The 24789-nt window shown below is 40.9% G+C and overlaps 2 protein-coding genes across 2 annotated transcripts in view; both read left to right on the forward strand.

The window, feature by feature from the left end:
- Positions 1-1174: 1174 nt before the first annotated feature.
- LOC138961948 (uncharacterized) lies at positions 1175-10170 on the forward strand. Its single transcript, XM_070333632.1, has 6 exons — positions 1175-1245; positions 2346-2629; positions 4609-4858; positions 6130-6247; positions 7638-7797; positions 9145-10170. Exons 1-6 carry the CDS (start codon positions 1200-1202, stop codon positions 9316-9318), a joined length of 1032 nt encoding a protein of 343 aa, XP_070189733.1. The 5' UTR covers positions 1175-1199; the 3' UTR covers positions 9319-10170.
- A 3774-nt stretch (positions 10171-13944) lies between these two features.
- Positions 13945-24789, forward strand: part of LOC138961949 (uncharacterized) — a 21148-nt gene continuing 10303 nt past the window's right edge. Inside the window, exons 1-4 of the mRNA XM_070333633.1 lie at positions 13945-14084; positions 18152-18214; positions 20067-20323; positions 21955-22201. Of these exons, the coding sequence (XP_070189734.1) occupies positions 18169-18214; positions 20067-20323; positions 21955-22201 (550 nt within the window). The 5' untranslated portion in view covers positions 13945-14084; positions 18152-18168. The remainder of the gene's footprint in view (positions 14085-18151; positions 18215-20066; positions 20324-21954; positions 22202-24789) is intronic.

Here is a 24789-nt window from a genome sequence, read left to right on the forward strand (position 1 = left end):
GTTATCAAAACGGAACTCGTGTGGTTATCAAAACGGAACTCGTGTTTCAAAGCATGGCTCCCTGTGTTAATTGTGCACTTATTTTCTCACTACCAAAATGATGACAAAAACGATGTTTGGTGGTTTGTTGTCAGACCAGCTTTTTCGTCGGTCCGAGGGGGGCATATCGACTTTTGTTTCATATTTATTGACCGCGGCCTTCGGTCCAAGCCGAAATATGTACTGTTAGTGTACATTTTGACAGATTTCTGGCCGTCCACAATGAGCAGACTCACAATGGTGGACCTGGAGCGTATTTAATGGAATTCTTCTTGTTTCTTCGAAATGTTACACATGAAGAAAGACATCTTTAAACAAAAGATACTATGAGCTATTTGAAACCAAAGTAAAAAGTCGAAAAGAAAGCTGTATGAAGCGTGTTTAATAGCTTTGTGGTACTGTGGTTATTTCTTTGATATAAAACACGATAATGAAGGTATCTTCAAAGAAAAGCCACTCGAAAGTACTGGGAACCAAAGTATATAATCAGGCAGAAGGGTGCATGCAGCGAATTATATCGCCAGGATGAAACTGTGATTTTTATCTCTCCATCTGTTACACGGTACCTACGAAATATTCAAGCAAAAGCTTCTTGGGGATAGTACATTTCACAAAAGATGGATGCATGAAGCGTATGTTATAGCCTTGATTGGCATGTGGTTGTTTCTTTGATAAGTTAGAAGGTGAAGAAAGCATTTTCAAACTTAAAGTCACTTGAAAGCCCTGAGCATTAAAGAATATTATTCACATACGGGGTTAAGGCTGTGTGAAGCTTGCTTAATAGATTGTAGTATTGTTTCTTTTATAGATTACACGGTGACCAAAGGCGTCTTCAAACCATTGCCACAGTCACCTCTTGGGCCCCAAAGTACACGGTGGAACAAAAGATTGCATGAAGCGTATTTTATAACCTGGATGGATCTGTGATGGGTTTTCAATAACGTAAGACATTTTCAATCAAATGCCATTGGGGACTAAACTATCTGTTTGAACATTAGGTTGGACGAAGCGTATGTTATTGCTTGGGAGAATCTTTGATGGTTTGTCCGAAAGATTGCACGGTAGGGAAGACATATTCAAACAAATGCCGGTTGGAACTGTATAAAAGAGGCTGCATATGGTGGCTATTTAGTATGTTCCAGAACCTCTGAATTGTTACCATGAAGTTGTTTGTTGTTCTAGCTCTAGCCTCTGTGGCTGCCGCCGGTGAGCATTGAAATAGTTTTTGCTTGTGTATGTCTAAGATTGTATAAGATTGTGTCTGTCTGTCTGCCTGTCTGCCTGTCTGTCTGTCTGTCTGTCTGTCTGTCTGTCTGTCTGTCTGTCTGTCTGTCTGTTTGTTTGTCTGTCTGTCTGTCTGCTTGCCTGTCTTGTCTGTCTGTCTGCAAGTTGTGAAGCAAGACATAGACGTGCCAATAGTTTATTGCATTTTCAGTTTAAAATGTTCAGGAGGTACTCATACATGGACTAAGTGACGCCGACAGTTTCTTACCTAATTATCAGAAAAACAAGACATTCTTTTTAGGTATTTTTTACACAGTTTTATTTCCTTTAGATGTCTGGGTAGTGGTAAAATGTATATATGTGACCCTCCACCACGAAATGAGTCGCATGTCACCTCGCGCGGTTCTGCGCTAGGCTTACTATAAGTCCGGGGAGTGTTTGGTAACAGTGTGAGAGGCGTATAACTCAAACAGTGTTCCCTCTTTTCTAAACCGGTATTCACCACGGGATAGAGCATACAAAACTCTTTAGGAAAATGTAAAAATATGAAAATCATGCAAAGGTGACATGCGACTCATTCCGTGGTGGAGGGTCACATATAAGGTGTAACAAATCGGCACATCTTCCCTACAGAAGACGCTGGTATCTTCTCGAGACGAGACCTTGTTTTGGAATTGGGAGTCTACTTTGCAAAGACCTCTTTGCCTTTATTGTTAGAACGTCTGGAGGCACCCTAATTTCCAAATTCGGTATTGCCATATATGCTATAAAAGCTTGGTAATAGTTTGTTTTTTCTGTATTTGGTTGAAAGTGTCTGTTTGTGTTGAATTGGTAATATCTAGGATGTGACTTTAGATTGGAGTGGTTGCTTTTTCACAAATAGATCCAAAGACGATGTGTCAGCGCTGTCTTGGTTGCAGGGTTCCGGCCAACCCATGACTTACTAGTCTCGGTGAAAACAAATGCAATGCGCATATTATGGTTCTGTAAGGCAGACAGATTGACAGAATGTGTTGATTTTGCTTTCCGCTTCTTGTTTATTATTCTGTTGTGGATGTCTGCTCCCGTTTCCATAAAAAAAGGTCGAGTCCCTGTGGCTACGGCCCCAGCTTCCGGTGTGAGGGTTTGTCAAAGCAACAGAGGAGAGAATCTCATCCAGTTCAACGGCCGGAACCAGGACATCTTCTTCCCTTGCAAGTACTGGGCCCTGCATCGCCAACAGTGCGGCAAGTACATCATCAATCTCAGTCCCGGCAACCGATGGATATTTCCCAAGTACCAGCTGGACACCATCTGGCTTGCCGTGGAGAACTCGGAAACTGGAAAGGTCTGGGAGGGGAGAACTACCAACAAACTTGCTGTTAAGGTGAGACGGTGGTGTAACTGTATTACAACTTTTGAATTTTCTTTTCAGCATTAAAGGCACAGTCCTTCCCGTGAAATAGTTCTGCGCAACTATAAGGCCAAAAAAAAAAATAGGTCTGTTTACGGTAACCCGACCGACCCTATTTTTTTCGCGCGACCCTAGACTTTTTTTTGGCATTTGGGGGGAAAAAAAAAAATCTTTTGGTTTTTTTTGCAAAATAACGTAAAAATATGGTTTTTTGAGAAAAAAAAAATAAAATCCCGACCTACCGACCCTATTTTTTTAGGCCTATGTTACCGTAAACAGACCTATTTTTTTTTTGGCCTAAGAGATCTGATCAGATTTTACAAGAGACAATAACATCCCTCCACTTGGACACATTCCACAAATCAACATGCTGGCTGCTGCTTCTTGTGCAAACAAGAGAATGTATGAATCGATTGATATGTATAGATAATCACCAGTGTCAAAAGAGAAATGAATTCATCAAACAATGAATTCCCACTCTACACAGAGCGCACAGGTTGTTGAATTTTGGTTTGTGTGCAAGAAGAGAAATGGTATAATCTGAGACAGTTAAAAACAAGTCGCGTAAGGCGAAATTACTACATTTAGTCAAGCTGTGGAACTCACAGAATAAAACTGAACGCACTGCATTTTTTCACCAAGACCGCATACTCGTAGTTTCGTCAGTCCACCGCTCGTGGCAAAGGCAGTGACATCGACAAGCCACAATAGTGCGGTAATGGTCGCGCTGAGCGGGATAGCACGCTTTTCTGTACCTCTCTCCGTTTTAACTTTCTGAGCGTGTTTTTAATCCAAACATATCATATCTATATGTTTTTGGAATCAGGAACCGACAAGGAATAAGATGAAATTGTTTTTAAATCGATTTCGGACCTTTTTTTATCATAATGTTTATATTTTTAATTTTCAGAGCTTGATTTTAATCCGAATATAACATATTTATATGTTTTTGGAATCAGAAAATGATGAAGAATAAAATGAACGTAATTTTGGATCGTTTTGTAAAATTATAATTTTAATTACAATTTTCAGATTTTTAATGACCAAAGTCATTAATTAATTTGTATGCCTCCAAGCTGAAATGCAATACCAAAGTCCGGCCTTCGTCGAAGATTGCTTGGCCAAAATTTCAATCAATTTGATTGAAAAATGAGGGTGTGACAGTGCCGCCCCAACTTTTACAAAAAGCCGGATATGACGTCATCAAAGACATTTATCGGAAAAAACAAAAATCCGGGGATATTATTCCCAGAAACTCTCATGTCAAATTTCATAACGATCGGTCCAGTAGTTTAGTCTGAATCGCTCTACACACACACACACACAGACAGAGAGACAGACAGACACACACACGCACACACACAGCCACACATACACCACGACCCTCGTCTCGATTCCCCCTCTATGTTAAAAAATGTAGTCAAAACTTGACTAAATGTAAAAAGAATGAAAGAAAGTGTCAACTTATCTTGACAGACACCTTCCTGACTTTGTGTTTTTTATTTTGAAACAAAACAAGAAAGGCAAGTTTTTGTATTTTGGAATTTAGAACATTAGCAGTCTATCTGGTTTGGTTTCAAACAATGCTAAAGTCAGGAATCCAACTATACTAACCGTCATAAAAAGGTAGGCAGATGCGTTTGAGTGCAGATCTGTGTGATAACACCGTTTATTGTACAATCAGTTATATGACTGGAAAGGCATAGAAAGGTATAACCTCTACCTCATGTAAAATCAATATGGTTGTTGACTATGGTAGGCGAATGGATTGCCTGTCCAGACATATAACTGGTTTTACAACAAACGGTTTCACCACAAAGATCGGCACTCAAACGCATCTTCCTAGTGTTTATATGACGGGTGGTATAGAACAAAGAGAACCAAGTAGCCCTAACAAACCAGACCAGATCAGCATCAAATAAAACTAAAATCACGTTTTCTTTCTGCGGCAGTTCTTCAACTCTGCAGGTCAGAGAGACCTGTTCAACAAGAAGGACGGCAGTGTTGCCACCTCAGATGTCTTTGAGTTCGGCAAAGACGAAGGCGTTGGTGTCTTCATCAAGGACAAAGAGGACACTTTCAAGGTGACCTTCACCCCTTGGGATCCTAGCAACAGGAAAGCCTTCCCCAACTCTGACTGGAAGTTCGAGTGTTTTGACGAGAACGCTCCTCTGACTAATGAGTACCCTGCTCAGTTGTGTGGTAGGTGCATGTATTGGCTTCTCCTTCTTCGTATTTTAGTCCTCTTCCTGATTCGTCCATTTGCACTTTTCCTTTTTTCCGTTTATCTTCCTGTCTGGAAGTTTGCGTGCTACGATGACAGTAACCTGCTCAGGTGTGTGGTTGGTCGATCCATTGCCTTGTCCTTCTCGTTATTATCCTCCTCATCCTTCTCCTCTTCCTCCTCCTGCTCTTTCGTCTTCTTACAGTTTTCATTCTGTTTACTTTTAATATCTTCCCGTCTGGACGTTTGAGTGCTGCGATGGCAACACACGGCTCAGTTGCGTGGCAAGTCAATCAACTGCCTTGTCCTTCTCGTTATGTAATCCTCCTCCTCCTCCTCCTCCTCCTCCTCCTCCTTCTCCTGCGCCTCCTATTTCTCCTTAAAAATCTTCCCCTTTTTCATCCACCCTCCTTCATCTTAACTCTTGTTCTTCTCGTTCTTCTTGTTCTTCGTCGTCTTCTCCAAATTCCTCTTCTCTTTCTCTTTTCATTTTGTTTCCTTCTGTCATCATTCCCTTACGTTTTTTTAAGAGCATCCTTTCTTTCGGAAGCATGCAAACTATCAACAACCTGGCCGCTTGCTGTACAGAGATGGATTTAAACCAAAATTAATATCTCATGGTGACACTGGAGACAGACTTTACAAAAACAGTTCAACAAAACTTCGCAACTCTGCACAGAATGCCACCAGGCCTTTGAATTCTGATATGTCTTCAAGTTTGAAGGATTCTGATGTCTCATATAAAAGTCAGAACGGATCTATGGTGGCAGACGTCAGTTACATGTGAGACTTAAGATACCTTAAAGCACACATTTTGTTTAATTGACTTCTCGCCAGTAAACTGTGTGTAGTCATGCAAGTAACGCTCCGTAAATGTATCAACGTTACGAACCTTCACCGTATTTTTTGGAAACGATCATTTGGGTAGCATTATCGATCCAGGGATAAAAGCCCTTCTGAAGAAAACAATTCTACTCACTAGCACTATCTTTGATCTGCCCAGGCTTTTACGTGGTATAAGACCCTCCCTCTACTTGGACAAATACCACAAATGATCATGTCAATAGACTGTTCTTTTTAATTACTTTATTTAAAACAACGAGTGAGCTGTTACGTTTGGTATGAGCGCAAGTGGAGGGTGGCCTAATCCTATGTACAGCCTTGTCAACGTTGAAATGGTGAGGCGAAGGACTGTCCTTTTATGCTACGTCAAATATAATGCCTTTATTTCTCTTCTGGCGAATCACAGGCGGAGAGGGCAAAAGACTTGTGATGACCAGGGCCAAGGAGGACTTCGACCTGCCCAACAGATTCAGAATGAATGCAATCTACTTTGACACCCTCACCAATCCTGACATTGTCCACACGTAAGTTTTACCGGCACGGTTGGCCTAGTGGTACGGCGTCCGCCCCGTGATCGGGAGGTCGTGGGTTCGAACCCCGGCCGGGTCATACCCAAGACTTTAAAATTGGCAATCTAGTGGCTGCTCCGCCTGGCGTCTGGCATTATGGGGTTAGTGCTAGGACTGGTTGGTCCGGTGTCAGAATAATGTGACTGGGTGAGACATGAAGCCTGTGCTGCGACTTCTGTCTTGTGTGTGGCGCACGTTATATGTCAAAGCAGCTCCGCCCTGATATGGCCCTTCGTGGTCGGCTGGGCATTAAGCAAATAAACAAACACGTAAGTTTTGATAATTTAGCCTCCCCAAAAGGAGAATGACTTCCAAAATCCTAGCCCAAAATGTTGTCCATGATGATCCAAGCTTTCGATAGCAAGATCTGTACACAAAAAAGTGTGTGGAAAATAAATTGTTTTTGACATTTCCAATTTGGTAGAATTGGTTTGATAATTTAGACTCCCCAAAACGGACAATAACTGCCAAAATGGGGGAGGAAAAACGGCCAGGCACATAAGAGTCAACTCGTGCTCACGAGTGCACGTGAAACTTTCAGACCATGAAAGCAGAAGAAAATATTTTAGAAGGGCTATATAACTTTCATTGAAGCGACATATCCTGGCACAAGATGTTTTCCATGATGATCCAAGCTTTCGATAGCAAGATCTGCACACACAAAATTGTGTGTGATTTTTGTTTTTACATTTCCAATTTGGTAGAATTAAGATATGATGTGATGTTTAAATGTCGAAGCTGCTTTTCCCATTTTTACCCAAGAGACCAACTGTATATTGTGTTATTGTATTTGTCAGACTTGATTGTACCAAGTCCCTACACATGTTGTAATGCGCTTAGAGCAAAATATTTTTGTTTTTTGTAAGGGATAGGCGCAATATAAATACACTTTATTATTATTATTATTATTAGTATTATTATTATTATTATTATTATTATTAGTATTATTATTATCTGCTGTGCTGGTCATCTATTTTCATGCGTTTGCTTGATTGTCTGAAAGAGAACTCCAGAAAGACAGACAGAAAGATAGAGAGAGACAGACAAATACAGACAATCAAACAGACAGGCACGTTAACAGACAGCCAGCCAGACGGGTAAACAGAGACAGGCAGATTGACAGAAAGACAGATAGAGACAGGCAGAAAGACAAACAGAGACATGCAGGAAGACAGGAACACACAGATAATTGCACTTGTAAAAACAACAGCTCCTAGTTTCGCACAAAATAAAGTAACGTCATTTCCCGATATTCTTCTTTCCCTGGACTGGCAACATCTTTAGAAAGCTTGTCGGAACTACAGACGGCAGAAGTCGGAGATATGTATACATACATTTGTTGCAGAAACCCCAAGTGTACCAACGCCACAGACATCCTGCTGAACACCTGTCAGAGTGACGCACAGAGACTGCTGGTCATCAACAACTGCAAGACGATCCTGCACGATCAGCGTCACACCGAGTGCGTCACCAACTACAACTGTGACCCCATGGATGTCTTCAACGTAAGTGCTACTCTACAGTTCGGTTTAACAGTAAAGGCGATCCTTTATTGAGCCCGAAGTCGACTTCGCTAAGACTTTGCGAAGTCTTTTATCAAAAACTCAGTGCTAAATAAGCCTTCGTGTGGCCAGCTTCGCGAAGCATACTTCACGTAGTTGACTTCGCCCAGTTAAGGACTGGCTTAACAAGAGTGAGTGTGTGTACGTCGAAACTCCTGAAATGGGAAGAGAGAGAATAGTGGGAGGGAGAGGGAGGGAGAGGGGGGGTGGGGGGGTAAGAGAAAGAGAGAGAGCGGGAGTCTTGGTACTTTTATTTATCACACACACACACACACACGCACACGCACACGCACACGCATTCACACCAACAAGAAAACACAAAAAATCAATGTTTCGAGAGATGCACATGCATTATTTAATAATCTGAAACCACAAGCACAGCAACCACAAACTCAGTTCAGCAAAGTAACGTAGAGCGGTACATCCGTCTCGAGGAGACCAAGCCTTGTTAAAGTAGGAAGCCCCAGAGCTAAATTTAGCGTTGCCAGCACGAGAAACTAGAGCTAAATTTAGCGTTGCCAGCACGAGAAAATAGAGCTAAATTTAGTGTTGCCAGCACGAGAAACTAGAGCTAAATTTAGCGTTGCCAGCACGAGAAACTAGAGCTAAATTTAGCGTTGCCAGCACGAGAAACTGGAGCTAAATTTAGTGTTGCCAGCACGAGAAACTAGAGCTAAATTTAGCGTTGCCAGCACGAGAAACTAGAGCTAAATTTAGCGTTGCCAGCACGAGAAACTAGAGCTAAATTTAGCGTTGCCAGCACGAGAAACTAGAGCTAAATTTAGCGTTGCCAGCACGAGAAACTAGAGCTAAATTTAGCGTTGCCAGCACGAGAAACTAGAGCTAAATTTAGCGTTGCCAGCACGAGAACCTAGAGCTAAAGCCTATCCTTAATTGGACGAAGTCGGCTTCGCGTAGCTAACTTCGCGAAGCTTCCGGAACGAGAATTCGTCCCTTCATTGAACTACTTTCAGCATTGCTTCGCGAAGTCCAAAGAGTGCACTCTGCTCTTTCCAGTGTGATTTCTACGTCCATCTTGAATCAAAAAGCACTGTTCTTTCAAAAAGAACAACTTCGTCGCAGCTACGGCGTAACTTCGCATGTCAAAACTTGCGAAGCGATGTAGTGGACGAAGTACTTCGCCGTAGTTGCGGGTTTTCGGTATAAAGACTTCGCGAAGTTTCGCGCAGTCGACTTCGCGCTCAATTAAGGACGGGCTTTACAACTGCCTCGCGCCGATGTTGCCCTTTAAACGGGATGAGATTAAGAAGTTTTCTCTCTCCTTTTCAGGCGTGCGTTATGTGGGGCTGCACGGGCACAGGGTTCGACCCCGCCAACAAGGCCATGTGCCACGAGGTGGCCGAGGGCATTGACTTCTGCCCGGAGTTTGCCCAGTCTGGAAATCTCTCAGCGCGCGTGGAGGCCGCCAATTGCTACAAGGACTTCCTCAAAATTGACGTCTAATTCAGAAGGCTAGCAGGGTTCCCATGGGTTGGGTTACTTTTGAACAAATTCCGAATTTTGAATATGGGAGAACATTAAGTACTGGAATATTTGGCGCATTTTTGGAACATTAAGGAATTGGAATTTTGGGGACAATAATTATTTAGAAAATTGAAGGAAGGGTTGCAAAAGTTGAGCAAAGTGAAGGAGAGTCGCGAAAATTAAATGAATTTGAGAATAGATTGGAATAGTTTGGTAATTTCGGCAAAAGAGTTGAAAAATGTGCAAACCTCTTACGTTACATGAAGAAAAGGATAACAGGAGTTGAGACGAGTTAGTATGCTCTTGACAATGCAGGCAGGTATTAAATGGGTTGTTGTCCTCTGCTAGTACAGAGAGTGATAACTCATTCCAAATTACAGCCATCGCAATATTAATTATTTATTCACCTTGGACAATAGTTGATGTTACTGACCTTCGATAGGTAGGCAAATCTTATTTTGGTTTGGACAAAAACACCACGAGTTTGCAAAAGTTTGTAAATTTGAACCAAAGCAGTCAAAGGGAACCGCTTGCTCTGCCGCCGCACACGCAAGTAGCTTAGCCTTCTAAAGAGTGACGATACTCAAACCATTGGTAATTCTTAGTCGCCAAGTATTTCAAAATACTGCTGTTTTCACCTTTTTGTTACCCCGTGCGGCTTTACCTTACGGGGACCAGTGAAAACGACTGGTGACCCAGCTGTTGATCTTTCTTTGTTTAGCTTATTTTCACGTGTCTGTTTTTTTTAGCTCATAATTATTTCATCAGTTTTGTCTTGGCGTATTTGTGCACGTGATTCTTTGAAATTGATGAATAAATTTAAACACAGTGTTTGTTGGTTTTTGTTTTTATTTGTAACAAAGTGTATATATCTCCATCCATCCAACCCATCATCACTCTTTATTCTCTCAGTCTATCTGTCTGCCTGTATGTCTGTCTGTCTGACTGCCTGTCTCTCTGTCTCCTTGTCTCTGGCTTTCTGCCTGTTTATCTGTCTGTCTGTCTCTGTCTGTCTCTTTGTCTCTCGCTGTCCCTCTCTCTCTGCCCCCCCCCTCTCCATTTATGTGCTCGTTGGCATTTATGTCCCTTTAACTAACGCAAGGTTTTGACGAAGAGAATAATGTGTGCGTGAGTGAGTGTCTTTTAGTGTGCTTGCGTGCGTGCGCGCGCGCGCACGTGTGTGTGTGAGTGTGTGTGTGGGGGGGTGTCAGCGTGCGTGCGTGTGTATATGTACGTGCGTGTATGTGTGTGTGTATGTGTGCCTGTGTGTGCGTGTGTGTGTGTGTGTGTGTGTGTGAGAGAGAGAGAGAGAGAGAGAGAGAGAGAGAGAGAGAGAGAGAGAGAGAGAGAGAGAGAGAGAGAGAAAGAGACAATGACAAAGACAATGACAATTCTTTATTTAACGAGGGTAATAGATTAAGCAGTGATCTGCTTTTTTACATCTAGTCCTCGCCCTAAAGAGCGACCAACTAAAGACAAACAACAAACTTCTACATTTTAACAGATAACTGAAGTAAGAACACATTTTACTTATGTACACAAAATGCATTGCATAGAGGGAAATTGCGAGTTCACTGGTGTGAATTTAGCGGTATAGAGTTGCACTGACGCAACAAAGTTTAAAACACTATGCTCTTAGCCATACATTGCATTTAAAAGTAAATCAATCAAAAAGGCAATACATTGAATAGATCATCACACATATAAACGGTTGTTTGTTTTAAGTCCCTTCATCCGAAAAGGCCGGGTATGTGTACTCTATACCCACAAAAAAGAGGGAGGGGCAAGTTAAATACATACACAATGAATACTTTTTGAGACAAAAAACATTTATTTTGACTTCATTAGATGAGACAAACATCTGCCCTTAAAAACATTTTGTTCTGATAGTTTGCCTCAGGAAGGTCGGAAGAGAGTTGCAGAAACTTGTACCTGAATAAACTAAACTGGACTTAAACAGGTCAATCCGAGGAATAGGAGTGTTCAACCTTACAGATTGGCGTGAATTCCTCATGGTAAATTTGGCACTTAGAGTTTCAGGTACACATCCAGTGATAATGTTGCTCATAAGGGTACCTTTATTATAGAGAGAGAGGGACAGAGAGAGACAGAGAGAGAGAGACAAACAAAAACACAAACAGGCAGATGGACAGACATGCAGACAATGACAGAGACAAACACGACGTCCCCATACACTCCACTCACAGATGGGGGATGTCTAATAAAAAATACAATAAAACGTGTAATGCCTTACACCACAGGTATATTTTCAACAAGATCATGTGCTTGTGCTTACACCTATAATCTAACCTCCTTGCCTTTCACTTGCCACCTTATCCATTCATAGAAACTCACTATTCTACCCCAACCCTTTGATGGCACGGTACAACGTATATCACTTACTAGATGAATACCCGCTTCACCGGGTACGGCTTCGCCGGGAAGAAGTAGAGCCGAATACCCGGCTTCGCCGACGCACCGTACGAAGGAAGAGAGATAAACGCGCAAAACACTGGAGAAGATAAGGAAGAGTTACTGGGAATGGATGTACAGAAAAACCAAAATCGGTTCAGCGCTGCGCGCTGAGAGCATGCACGTGTTTAAAATTTTCCACGATTGTGTCCGGGGTCTACCTGAATATGCCCACCAAATTTGAAGCAGATCCATCGAGAACTTTGGCCGTGAATCGTGAACACACAGACAGACAGACAGACAGACACACACAAGCCGTATATATAGATATAGATATAATTACTACCATCACAGTCATACAATGTGTAAGCAAAGTTCACTTTTGGCGTCAGTACGCCGTAATACACAATCCCAACTCCCATAACTGACGCTACCTTTACTTTTCGATTTTATTGGATCTTATTTTTCATGCAATGTTAATCTTACAAGTCAATACAGACCCCCAACAGTCGTTACTTACTTAATTTCGATTTGTGTGAAAGGCCATTGAGAAGTGACTTAATTGGACGTCACATCTTGCCATTTTTCCACTCTCCTTGTTTTCTGGTCAATAGTCAGTGTAATTAAGTTCTTCTCTATATTCCACACATTATGAAAGATGAAAACAACGTTCGTTCTTCGTTTTTTATGAGCCGTTGCTGCGACATCAAACGCGATCGATGATTAGCAAGGGTAATCGGCGTTTGGAGAACAAGCACAAAGAAACTGTCAACTTCCTTTTGTGGCCACAAGAAAACAACCCCACAGGTTTCATTTGCCGATGTACATTATGGTGCGACAGATGGAAAATTCGTTACCCCCACCCATGCTAAATACAAAAAAGTGTGTGTGTGTGTGTGTGTGTGTGTGTGTGTGTGTGCCGTGTGTGTGTGTGTGTGTGTGTCTGTGCATGTGTGTCTGTGCGTGCGTGCATGCGTGTGTGTGTGTGTGTGTGTGTGTGTGGGTGTGTGTGTGTGTGTGTGTGTGATGCTCGTTCTCTCTCTCTCTCTCTCTCTCTCTCTCTCTCTCTCTCTCTCTCTCTCTCTCTCTCTCTCTCTCTCTCTCTCTCTCTCTCTCTCTCTCGTTTTGTGAACTAGACCATTTCAATCACATCCAATAGTAATCTAATTTGAGTCTGCCTTTTTTTATGTAGCTTCAAATCTTCATTGTAACCCAATCTAGTTACATCAGATAAAATGACTGAATCATCGTTCTGCTTTGATATATTTTTGTGTGTCTATTTTTTTCTCTCCCGCAAATACTAAGGGTGAAGCACATCATTGTTATCATTTTGTAATGCACATATCATCATATACTTGATGGATATTGTTTGTTTTTGCTGTGTTATTTGCTAAGATGTATCTCGCCCATTTGCTCCAAAGCACGGTAGTTACAAAGCAGAAAATTATTTTGCGGAAGAAATAATAGTATCGTACATTATCACAGAAGAAGAATAACAAGAAGTGGAATTAAATAGAAGAACCTGAAGAGAAGAACGTTGATGTTTTCACACACTTAATACATGGACCCACTGATCTAGGGGTAAAACTTGTTTCTATAATTCCTCCCTTACCGATACCCGTACTCAACTGTCTGCCCACACAAGAAAAGTAACGCACTGCATGCCGGTACACACACATCTATGCACATACCCGCGTGAATATTCAGTCCTTGCGCGTGCAAATACGCATGCACCCTACCTGCCCTTCTGCCAGGCACATCAACGTAGATACGAAATTATTGACGTCAGGAGAGGAACGGGTTATTGGACAGTGATCAAAGAGAAAATCAAGGACACAGATTTTTCTGAATTGAATACATTTACATGTACTTGACGCCCTCCAGCAAACTCCACTCCCATACTACGCGAGAACGATTCGAAATTGCGTTATCCTTATTTTTCACCTTCATTAACATACACGTGGATCGACGTGACAATATGATTCGAAATTAATAACTCCCGATACTTTTCGCTGACCAAAGATTGCAGTTACCTTGAGAATGCTTATTGTCCAATTAGCTGTAGTTGTTTGGGTTGTCAACGTACTTATTTCTAAGGGTTTCCAATCGACGAGGCATTGTTCGCCCAGAGAGGGCGGTTGTCAATAATTATAGGGTGAGGAATGGGATCAGCATTTTCTTTATCACCATTCGGACTATAGTAGACAATGTGGTATTGTCCGACAGAAACTGAATTTTAAGTAGAGGGAAGGGCCGAGGGAGGGATATAAAAACCGGTGTCCATCCAGGACTTCAAGCAAGCAGTTTAGGATCGTCTGGACTGTTCACTCTTGGTAATATTTTACTTGTATATTTCAGTGTATATAGAGAATACTACATGGCTTGCTGTGTCGTACCAGATTTACACGAGTTGTTTTTTAAAATATTGAACTGCGAGCGAAAGCGAGCTGTTCACTATTTGAAAAAGCAACGAGTGTAAATCTGGTACGACACAGCAAGCCATGTAGTATGCTGTTTATCCTACATACTGTACTTACGTGTATTTTACTGAAAATGTCATGCACTCGAGGCAGCTAAATTGAAGACGCTTGTTTTGGAACCTCGATCTCTTCTAAAGCCTCGTGCAATCTATTACGTCAAAGCAAAGAAACGTCACTCTGAAAGTGTGGCGCGACGTGTTAGTTCTAAAGATTCATCGAGGGTAATTAGCGAGCGCAATTTTTTTCTTCTATAATGACGTTTGTCTCGGTGACTTTGGCATCATAAGCAGTGGAAAAACAGGTACCTGCCAGACTTGCTTGACATGACCTCATTTACATGATATACACACGTGTGATTTGAACGATTATTATCTCACGGGTGTCTCTCTCACGTATGTAGGATAAATTTCTTTTCTTGGAGTTATCTAATTTTCTTGTCAAGGGGTGTTTGACGTAGAGGTTACATGCCGAGTCTCAGTGATTATTAAAAATAATGGTCGAAGTTAGCGGATCATGAAAAATGCGAGCTTCAGCGAGCTTTTTCATGACCGCGAACTGAGACCATTACTTTTAATAATCACTGAGACGAGGTGTGTAACCTCTTTATTCCTCCTTTCTTCAGTTATTCCAAAAAAACAGGAGTTTTTGTGCGAAAGTTTGATCGAATCCGAATCACTCAACCAGTCAACCTGCGCAGGCGATCGATTAATGCGCGGTTGTATAGTTCCGTGCAAATCATTCCATTCTGTTAACACTTCTTTTCAGTTTCCCTGTTTTGGACTAAAATCAAGTACACAGATATGCTGTTATTCTGCTGTGGCGGTAAAGGCAGATATTGTGTGTTCTGTTTATGTTTTAGTATCGCTTAGTAAATGTTCTTTCGTCAAATGGGACTAGCAGACGAACTTTTGCACCCGTGTTCCAACGTTAATTACTGTATGAAGTTCAGTTTTCTGAGGAAAATAGTGTATGAAACCGCTTTATGTTGTTTAAATTGATGAGATGTGTGCATTTGGTTGCGTGTGATCTGTTAATAAAATGAAATATTGTTGAAAACTGACCGTCGGATTGCAGTCAGTGTTGTCGAAGAAACTGCGTTAAAAGAAGGGGAACTACTCTTGTCGCCAGAGTATGAGTTACTTGCCTTGGGAATTTGCTTGTGATGAACGGTTTGTGCACGGCAGATCTAGATTCAGAAAACAACCGAACTCATGGATTTTATATGGAGATTCATGTGTTCAGGCCTGTAGTTGTTAATTTAAATGCGGTATGTTTGTATTGTTTGCTCCAGAGATGTATACTTCGTACGTATAGAGCGTTCGGAACTTTTCAGTCGCAAAAGTAGTACCGAAACAGAACAGCTTCTCAACCCATTGCACTATCGAGGATTCAGGCTGTTGCTGGCTCGTTATTTGTTTGGTTGCTGGGTCATTATCGAAAAATAACTAGCTCTACAAGTTTACAGAGGTAAAGAAGCAGAGGGGGGAATAATGGTTGTTATAGTGACTTTTTGTTTTGTTTGTTTGCTTGTTTTTGTTGTTTTTACATTTAGTCAAGTTTTGACTAAATGTTTTAACGTTGACCGGTAATCGAGATGAGGGTCTGCTGTATGTATGTATGTATGTATGTATGTATGTATGTATGTATGTATGTATGTATGTATGTATGTATGTATGTATGTATGTATGTATGTATGTATGTATGTATGTATGTATGTATGTATGTATGTGTGTGTGTGTGTGAAGAGTGATTCAGAGAAAACTACTGGACCGATTTTCATGAAACTTCATATGAGAGTTTATGGGTATGATATCCCCAGACTTTTTATTCTTATTTTTTTTATAAATGTCTTTGATGACGTCATATCCGGCTTTTTGTGAAAGTTGAGGCGGCACTGTCACGCTCTCATTTTCCAACCAATTTTGTTGAAATTTTGGTCAAGTAATCTTCGACAAAACCCGGACTTTGGTATTGCATTTCAGTTTGGAGGCTTAGAAATTAATTAATGAGTTTCCTCATTAAAGTTGTCATGAAAATTAAATTTTCGCAAACAGATTCAAAATTGATTGCATCGTATTCCTCATCAAATTCTGAATCTACAAATTTATACATATGTTATGTTTACTCTAGAAATGTGATCACAATTAACGATCAAAGGTTAATTAGGTACTACGATTAAAATTTTAAAAATGAGTTCAACAGCTTGACTAAATGTAGTAATTTCGCCTTACGCGACTTGTTTGTTCTGCTATTGTTTTTATTTGTTTTTTGTTTTTTGTTGTGTTTTTGGTGTCGTTTTGTTGTGTCTTTTTGTGTGTGTTTTTGAGAGTGCCTTTTGTGTTGTCTTGTTTTGTCTTCTTCTTCGTCTGTATTTAATAAATTTCCTCCTTTTTTAATTGTATTGGCTAAAATGAAAATGAATGTACATCTTTGTTTTGTAGCCGTGTTCCCGCTGTTATTTTCTTTCCTATCCTTTTTTGATTGCTTCGATTTTCTGTCGTTCGTTTGTTCAGTTTTTGTAAATAGTTTGTTTTTGTCATGTTTTAATATTGTTTATTTATGCCTTAGTTTATTAATTCATTTAATTTTTTTTAATTCTATTTATATTGAAGATTTATTGTAAGGCGCTTAGAACTATATTAGGATTTGCGCCATATAAATACCCTTATTATTATTTTTATTATTATTTCTATTTTTTATTGTTTTTCTGTTTTGACTGTGACGTCATTCACACACACCGAAACGTCATTTATAGTTGCTCAGTCACTTTGTCAAATAAGTAGATATCTGTACAATCATGGCTAGTGAGGTTAGTCTGTCAAAGCGTGAGTACTCAAAACGTATTTGTTCTCTCCTCTGTTGAAGCTGTGAGACATAAATGCTATTCAGACTTGGTCGTGTGACAGAGTTTTGTCACACGACCAAGTCTTTTTTGTTTGTTTGTTTGCTTAACGCCCAGCCGACCACGAAGGGCCATATCAGGGCGGTACGACCAAGTCTGAATAGCAGGTAATGTCATGTGACTGAGTAGTATCTTCCTTTTTGTTATATTTAGTCAAGTTTTGACTAAATATTTTAACATCGAGGGGGAATCGAAACGAGGGTCGTGGTGTATGTGCGTCTGTCTGTCTGTGTGTGTGTGTGTGTAGAGCGATTCAGACTAAACTACTGGACCGATCTTTATGAAATTTGACATGAGAGTTCCTGGGTATGAAATCCCCGAACGTGTTTTTCATTTTTTTGATAAATGTCTTTGATGACGTCATATCCGGCTTTTCGTGAAAGTTGAGGCGGCACTGTCACGCCCTCATTTTTCAACCAAATTGGTTGAAATTTTGGTCAAGTACTCTTCGACGAAGCCTGGGGTTCGGTATTGCATTTCAGCTTGGTGGCTTAAAAATTAATTAATGACTTTGGTCATTAAAAATCTGAAAATTGTAAAAAAAAATAAAAATTTATAAAACGATCCAAATTTACGTTTATCTTATTCTCCATCATTTGCTGATTCCAAAAACATATAAATATGTTATATTCGGATTAAAAACAAGCTCTGAAAATTAAATATATAAAAATTATTATCAAATTTTTTTTTTCGAAATCAATTTAAAAACACTTTCATCTTATTCCTTGTCGGTTCCTGATTCCAAAAATATATAAATATGATATGTTTGGATTAAAAACACGCTCAGAAAGTTAAAACGAAGAGAGGTACAGAAAAGCGTGCTATCCTTCTCAGCGCAACGAATACCCCGCTCTTCTTGTCAATTCCACGAGCACTGCCTTTGCCACGGGCGGTGGAGTGACGATGCTACGAGTATACGGTCTTGCTGCGTTGCGTTGCGTTCAGTTTCATTCTGTGAGTTCGACAGCTACTTGACTAAATATTGTATTTTCGCCTTACGCGACTTGTTTTGTTTCAGCGTTCTGATCTGTCACCATGAAGTTCTTTGCTGTTCTTGTTCTGGCCTGTGTGGTCGCGGCGAGTAAGTATAAAAATAGTTTATGCCTGTCCATTTGCCTGTTTTTGCCGAACCACTCGCTTGCTTTTATGTCCGTTTGTCTCTTTGCGTATTGAAATCCAACGTTCTAAAGTTCCGAATCAAAAATCAAGAAAGATATGTTATTGGACCGTTTAAGTGTTGACAAAAAAACACACACATGTTACATTTACTGACCTTCGACCCACTTAAAAGACCGCTGGGTCGAAGATCAGGGAATGTAACGTTTTGTTTTGTCAACAATTAAACGTTCAAATAACATTCTTTTCTTTGCGTATTGGGTTCTTCTTTACTGCTGGTCACAGAAGGGGGAATCAGAGGGTTTTTTTGTTTTCTTTAAACAGCTTACATTTTTTTTAAAATTATGCTCCACAAACATCATATTTTGATACACACGTAAAGCAAAAGCTGGTTGGACATCCGCCGCAAGCAACATGATCGGGCTAGGGAGCATAACGCATTTTACGGTGTGACACAAAATTCTACTTTGTGCAATACTTAGTACAGGGTGACCCCCAAAAAATGCAACCCTCAAAAATGCTAATAACTTCCACATATGTTGACCGAATCACTTTATATTGATGGTACAAATACTTCAGCCTTTGCAGGACCATTCCTTAAAGTAGCACTTTTGTAGATCAAATGGTCTGACTTTTGTGCAATTTCAAAAAAAGTTTCCAGATTCGACGATCGTCTCAACAGAACGAGGTTTGAAATTGAGCGGTAGCAATACTGACCAAATTTAAACCCTCCAGGCTTTTACCTTTTGAATTATCTGATTGTCGGAGTATACACAAACAGCCCCTTCACCACCTAGATCATCGGTGACCTGACGAAAGCAGTTACTGCTAGGTTCAGGGCAATCCCTAGACAGAAAATCTTTCGTGCCATTGACAATGTCGGAGGTGTAATTTGGAACACATTTTGGAGAAAAGGTAAATGTCGGACCATTTTACCTACAGACCCAAAACTTTGTAGAACGGTCGTGGACGAACTGACGTTCATGCACAATATTTTCAGGACAACATTTGCTAAACTCAGTTGACTGGAAAAATTAACCCCTTCGTTGTAAAGTTACACTTGTGCAATGTCGCGCACTATTCATCAGTGACATGAATGCATTAATACATGGGAAATGCCCTGATCCTGGCTGAAATCGCTGTATTCAAGTCACTGCTTGTCTAATGATGATTAAGGTAAACTATGTCATTCGAATTACCCCAAAGGTAACAATCTTGAGGGCTTAAATCGGGTAAGTTTGGCTATCATTCAATTTCAAACCTCGTACTTTTGAGTCGACCCCCGAATTTGGCAACCTTTTTTGAAACTGCACAATTTCATCTATAAAACTGTCACTTTGTGAAAGGGTCATCCATAGGCGGAAGTGTACGACAGATGTAGAAGTTATTAACATTTTTGAGGGTTGTATTTTTGGGGGTTCACCTTGTATGACACACTGCATGATATTTCCAAGCAATCTTGCATTAGTTACCTTTATTCATTTATTTATTAAGGAGATTTCTATAGCACATAACTAAAAGCACTTAGCCATTAGATCACCAGAAATACACCCTCGTGTGCACGCATGCGCACGATAAAGAACTCAAATTCACAGCAAAAGTCTCAGGGCTTGGATACACGCATGTAGGAAAAAGAAACAAAATGGGTAGCGAGGTACACTGTATGTCATCTCGCTTTCCCCAGTGAGAAAGCTGCCCGAATTTTCATAAGGGTAACCTCACATGACTACATAACATCGTATCCTTATCCTTATCTGCGAAGAAAAGAAAAAGAACCACCACAGCAAGCAAAACACACGTTCATTTCTCTCCCCAAGCTGTGGCTGTGAAGACGTGCTACACCAACCGTGGAGAGAGCGTCATCCAGTTCAACAACCGTAACCAGGACGTCTTCTTCCCTTGCAAGTACTGGGCCCTCAGGCGCCAACAGTGCGGCAAGTACCTGATTACCCTGAGTCCCGGCAACCGCTGGATCTACCCCAAGTACCAGCTGGACACCCTCTGGCTGGGAGTGGAGAACAAGGACAGTGGAGACTTCTGGGAAGGAAGAACTACTAACAAGATCGCTGTCAAGGTGAGACTGTGCTAAAACCCCTCTTCCGACTCAAGGCACGTTTACACGAAGATTCAACGTGCTTGTCTGGAAACATTAATTTGCTGCAGACGAGAAAAAAAAATGGTGTTAAAACTGCTGCTTTTTCACAACACCAGATGAACTTTTCGAGCAAAGCTTGCGCAGCTGAAGATTGATCGTTTTACTTATTGAGTATATAATGCTTTCCAAACGCAAAAAAAACAAACATTCGAAGTCAAAATGTGCTTCTCAGTTTTGGGCTGGGTAAGTTAAACTAGCGATCCGTACACAGTACACCTTACAACCTCGGATGGTTTTATGGTTGGTTGTTTTCTCAAACACATACAAGTTTGATCCGTGGAGCGAAGTATAAGTTTTGGATGTACTCCACATTCTGAGAAAGAACAAAATGAGGTTACTCTTTTTCTTGCCAGACGCACTTTTTTCCTTCTCTCTTTTTACATTTAGTCCAAGTTTTGACTAAATGTTTTAACATAGAGGAGGAATGGAGACGAGGGTCGTGGTGTATGTGTGTGTGTCTGTCTGTGTGTGTGTGTGTGTGTGTGTGTGTGTGTGTGTGTGTGTGTGTGTGTGTGTGTGTGTGTGTGTCTGTCTGTCTGTGTGTCTGTGTGTGTGTGTGTAGAGCGATTCAGAGTAAACTACTGGACCGATATTTATGAAATTTTACATGAGAGTTCCTGGGTATGATATCCCCAGACGGTTTTTTCATTTTTTCGATAAATGTCTTTGATGACGTCATATCCGGCTTTTTGTAAAAGTTGAGGCGGCACTGTCACACCCTCATTTTTCAATCAAATTGATTGACATTTTTGTAAAGCAATCTTCGACGAAGGCCGGACTTCGGTATTGCATTTCAGTTTGGTGGCTTAAAAATTAATTAATGACTTTGGTCATTAAAAATCTGAAAATTGTAATAATTTATTTTACATACGACGATCCAAGTTTACGTTCATCTTATTCTACATCATTTCCTGATTCCAAAAACATATAAATATGTTACATTTGGATTAAAAACAAGCTCTGAAAATTAAAAATATAAAAATTATGATCAAAATTAAATTTCCGAAATCGATTTAAAAACAATTTCGTCTTATTTCTTGTCGGTTCCTGATTCCAAAAACATATAGATATGATATGTTTGGATTAAAAACACGCTCAGAAAGTTAAAACGAAGAGAGGTACAGAAAAGCGTGCTATGCAGCACAGCGAAACCACTACCGCGCTAAACAGGCTCGTCAGTTTCACTCCGTTTTGCACAAGCGGCGGACTACGGTCATTGTGAAAAAATGCAGTGCGTTCAGTTTCATTCTGTGAGTTCCACAGCTTGACTAAATGTAGTAATTTCGCCTTACGCGACTTGTTTAGTTTGCGTGCGTGCGCGCGCGCGCGCGTGTGTGTGTGTGTGTGTGTGTGTGTGTGTGTGTGTGTGTGTGTGTGTGTGTGTGTGTGTGTGTGTGTGTGTGTTAGCGAGTGAGAGAGATAGTTTTTCGATTGTCCATCAATTGAAATATAAGACATGTATTACTGATCCCCCCTCCTCCCCAAACCCCGTTGAAATTAACCTTGTGTGTTTATTCAATGAAATGTCTTACGTCCTACGTCTTCTTTAGTTCTTCAACTCTGCGGGTTTGAAAGACCTGTACAACAAGAAGGACGGGACCTCCGCCACCTCTGACCTCTTCGAGTTCGGCAGAGACGCTGGTGTGGGTGTCTTCATCAAGGACAAAGAGGACACTTTCAAGGTGACCTTCACCCCATGGGATCCTAGCAACAGGAAGGATTTCCCCAACTCCGAATGGAAGTTTGAGTGTTTTGATGACAACGCTGTTCTGAACAGTTACCCTGCTCAGATTTGCGGTAATAAATTTGTGGTTTTTTTCCTTATGTTTTCTTTTTCTTTATGTATGTATTTAGGGACTGGTGGGGATGAGGGGGTGTGTGTTTTTTAAAAGCAGTTTTACGCCTGAAATCATTATTGTCGAGAGATGATGTCTTGTTTGTTTGTTTGTTTGTTTCATTTCAAGCAATAGGCATGGTAGAAGTTCATCTTTTTATTGGCATATTTCCATGATTGGATTATGTTTGTCTATGTGTAAATGTTCTTTCCTCTCTGCCTGATTGATGCTGAAGTCTGGTCATAAGTCCTTCCAGTCGTTTACATAGGATACGAGCGTCCTTACTCTTGCAGTCCTGGGCACATACCAAAACTGTGCAGCCTGCTTTCTTTGCGGAATTGAAATTCTATGTTCACAAATCAATTTTTGACTGACACGTAGGTTACTGCCGCAGAAAAACAAAATCCTTATCTGCTTAGAAAGCGGCCAGCCTGGATATTTAATGGTTTATATTGACTTTTGTTTTTTTAAATCCTTAATCCCATGTACAAACTTTTACGGGTTCCGGGCGGTCTGCTCGGTTGTTTAGTTTTGAAGGAGGTTATCTTTGAGTCTAACAATTTGGCATCATTTGTTCACTGAACATAATTTGTCAGTCAAGTTTGTTGTCCCTGAAGGAGATCTTGTGCAATCATCTCTCACACACACACACACACACACACACACACACGCATACGCACACGCACACACACACACATATACACACACACACACACACACACACACACACACACACACACACACACACGCACACTCGGACACACTATTAAACTGCATCAGCATAATTATCATGGCAAAGCTTATCTACAATCATTAACCTACCCTAGAGCTTGCGTATCAAGATAATATATTCTTGGAATTGTCATACGACTGAGAGTTAAAGATATGGGCGTTACGATGGTCACACTCAGACAGGTTCACATGAGGTTATTTTCCCTGGTCCTCGCACTCCGAAGTCTATGATATTGTCCATTGACACGTTGTCCTGCTGGCAACCAGCTCCGCGTGCTTGGGCATGAACGGTCACAAAGAATACCATTATCTCTCATATAGGCTACTGGCTGTGTGAAAGCTATTAAGGTCAATAACAGAAAAACCGTGTACTTCCTCACTGCAGCCCTGGGAAGCTTTTTAATCCTGTCCCACTCAATTATCGGGATGTTCCTGTGGTAGCACAACCTCTTGTTTAGAGTACACTATGCACTATGTCTTTGTATCAGAGAGTTGTACTGTTAATTTGTAAGGACGTCCTTTCCTAAAACAAATGAAAAGTTGCATTACAACTCTGCCCTGGATTGTAGCTTGCCCGTCGTAAATCAGCACTAGATATGAGGGTACTGTGTTCAATTGGAAATCTACCATCACCTTATCTGTCCTTTGCACTGCAGACACTATAAGCAATAGGTACCTGCCATGTGGCCATTTTTTCCACTGCTGTCCTCAGTCTTATACTTTTCATCAAGACTTGTCACCATGCCGAGTGGATCTAAATTCGGAAGTCGCCATGTGGCTGAGGCATATATCTGACATACTCTCAGCGTCGATCTTGTTGTAGCTTATCCTCCTTTCTGAAACAAAAGGCAAAATGCGATTAGTTGTGATGACTACAACCTACACAAAATATAAACAGTGTTTTGATACTGAATGGTCGGGTTATACAAGCCACTTTACCTATGCAGCATGGGAACCCTACCATACGCGAAACATATCAACTGACTGCAGCAGCCTGGTTCTTAAAATAATTCTGACGGTCAACACAGTCGGGATCAGCTGGTTACTCCCCCGGCTCGTTACTCCCCCGGCTCGTTACTCCCCCTTAGGGTTAGGGTTAGGGTTAGTAACAAGTCGGGGGAGTAACGAGCCGGGGGAGTAACGATACGGGGGTTAACGAGATGCTCCCAACACAGTCAACACACTATTCACAGTCCATTTGTTTGGACGACTGTCGTTGTCTCAAAACTCGCATTCTACCGGCTGTCCAAAAGAAGCTAATCTTACGTTGTGCTGCCTTGAAAGAAAATGCCAACAAAGACAAGGAAGCTGTTGCAATGTAAGATTACCAAACGTTAGCGAATCATGATAGTGCGTAAACAGCAAACAGTACAATCAAAGAATGAAACGCGATACAGATCTATACATTCAAATTTAAGGAAGTTGTTGCAAGGTACCAAATTTTACAGACAGAACCTTGACAGAGCGTCCGCCCCGTGATCAGGAGGTCGTGGGTTTGAACCCCAGCCGGGTCATGCCTCCCTTTCGCTGCCAATCAAAACTTACGTATGTGCATTCCTGATTGCCAGGGAATTTTGGAGTTCGGGGTGTAATAATTCACACAAAAATCTAGCTCCAAACTGGCAGTAGGTAGGTAAGTAAAACCTATGTTATTTGTAAAGGAAATTGAACCAAGAATCTGTTTTTAGTGTCTAAACATGGAAAAAATGATTAGTTTGGCTTATAATGATGTTCAAATATGAACTTTTGAAAAATCGGTCCGGCGCATCTTCCGGTGCCTGTGGATCAAATACAGGTGGCTGTTTTGCTTGCTCGAAG

The sequence above is a fragment of the Littorina saxatilis genome, linkage group LG3, assembly GCF_037325665.1.
Source record: "Littorina saxatilis isolate snail1 linkage group LG3, US_GU_Lsax_2.0, whole genome shotgun sequence".
NCBI lineage: Eukaryota > Metazoa > Mollusca > Gastropoda > Littorinimorpha > Littorinidae > Littorina > Littorina saxatilis.

What these genes read in the sequence shown, in the direction of transcription:
- LOC138961948 (XM_070333632.1), top strand. Translation starts at nt 1,200, where the DNA reads ATGAAGTTGTTTGTTGTTCTAGCTCTAGCCTCTGTGGCTGCCGCCG. An exon ending in CCAACAAACTTGCTGTTAAG is followed by an intron (nt 2,630 to 4,608) that starts GTGAGACGGTGG and finishes TTTCTGCGGCAG; the next exon opens with TTCTTCAACTCTGCAGGTCA. An exon ending in AATCCTGACATTGTCCACAC is followed by an intron (nt 6,248 to 7,637) that starts GTAAGTTTTACC and finishes CATTTGTTGCAG; the next exon opens with AAACCCCAAGTGTACCAACG.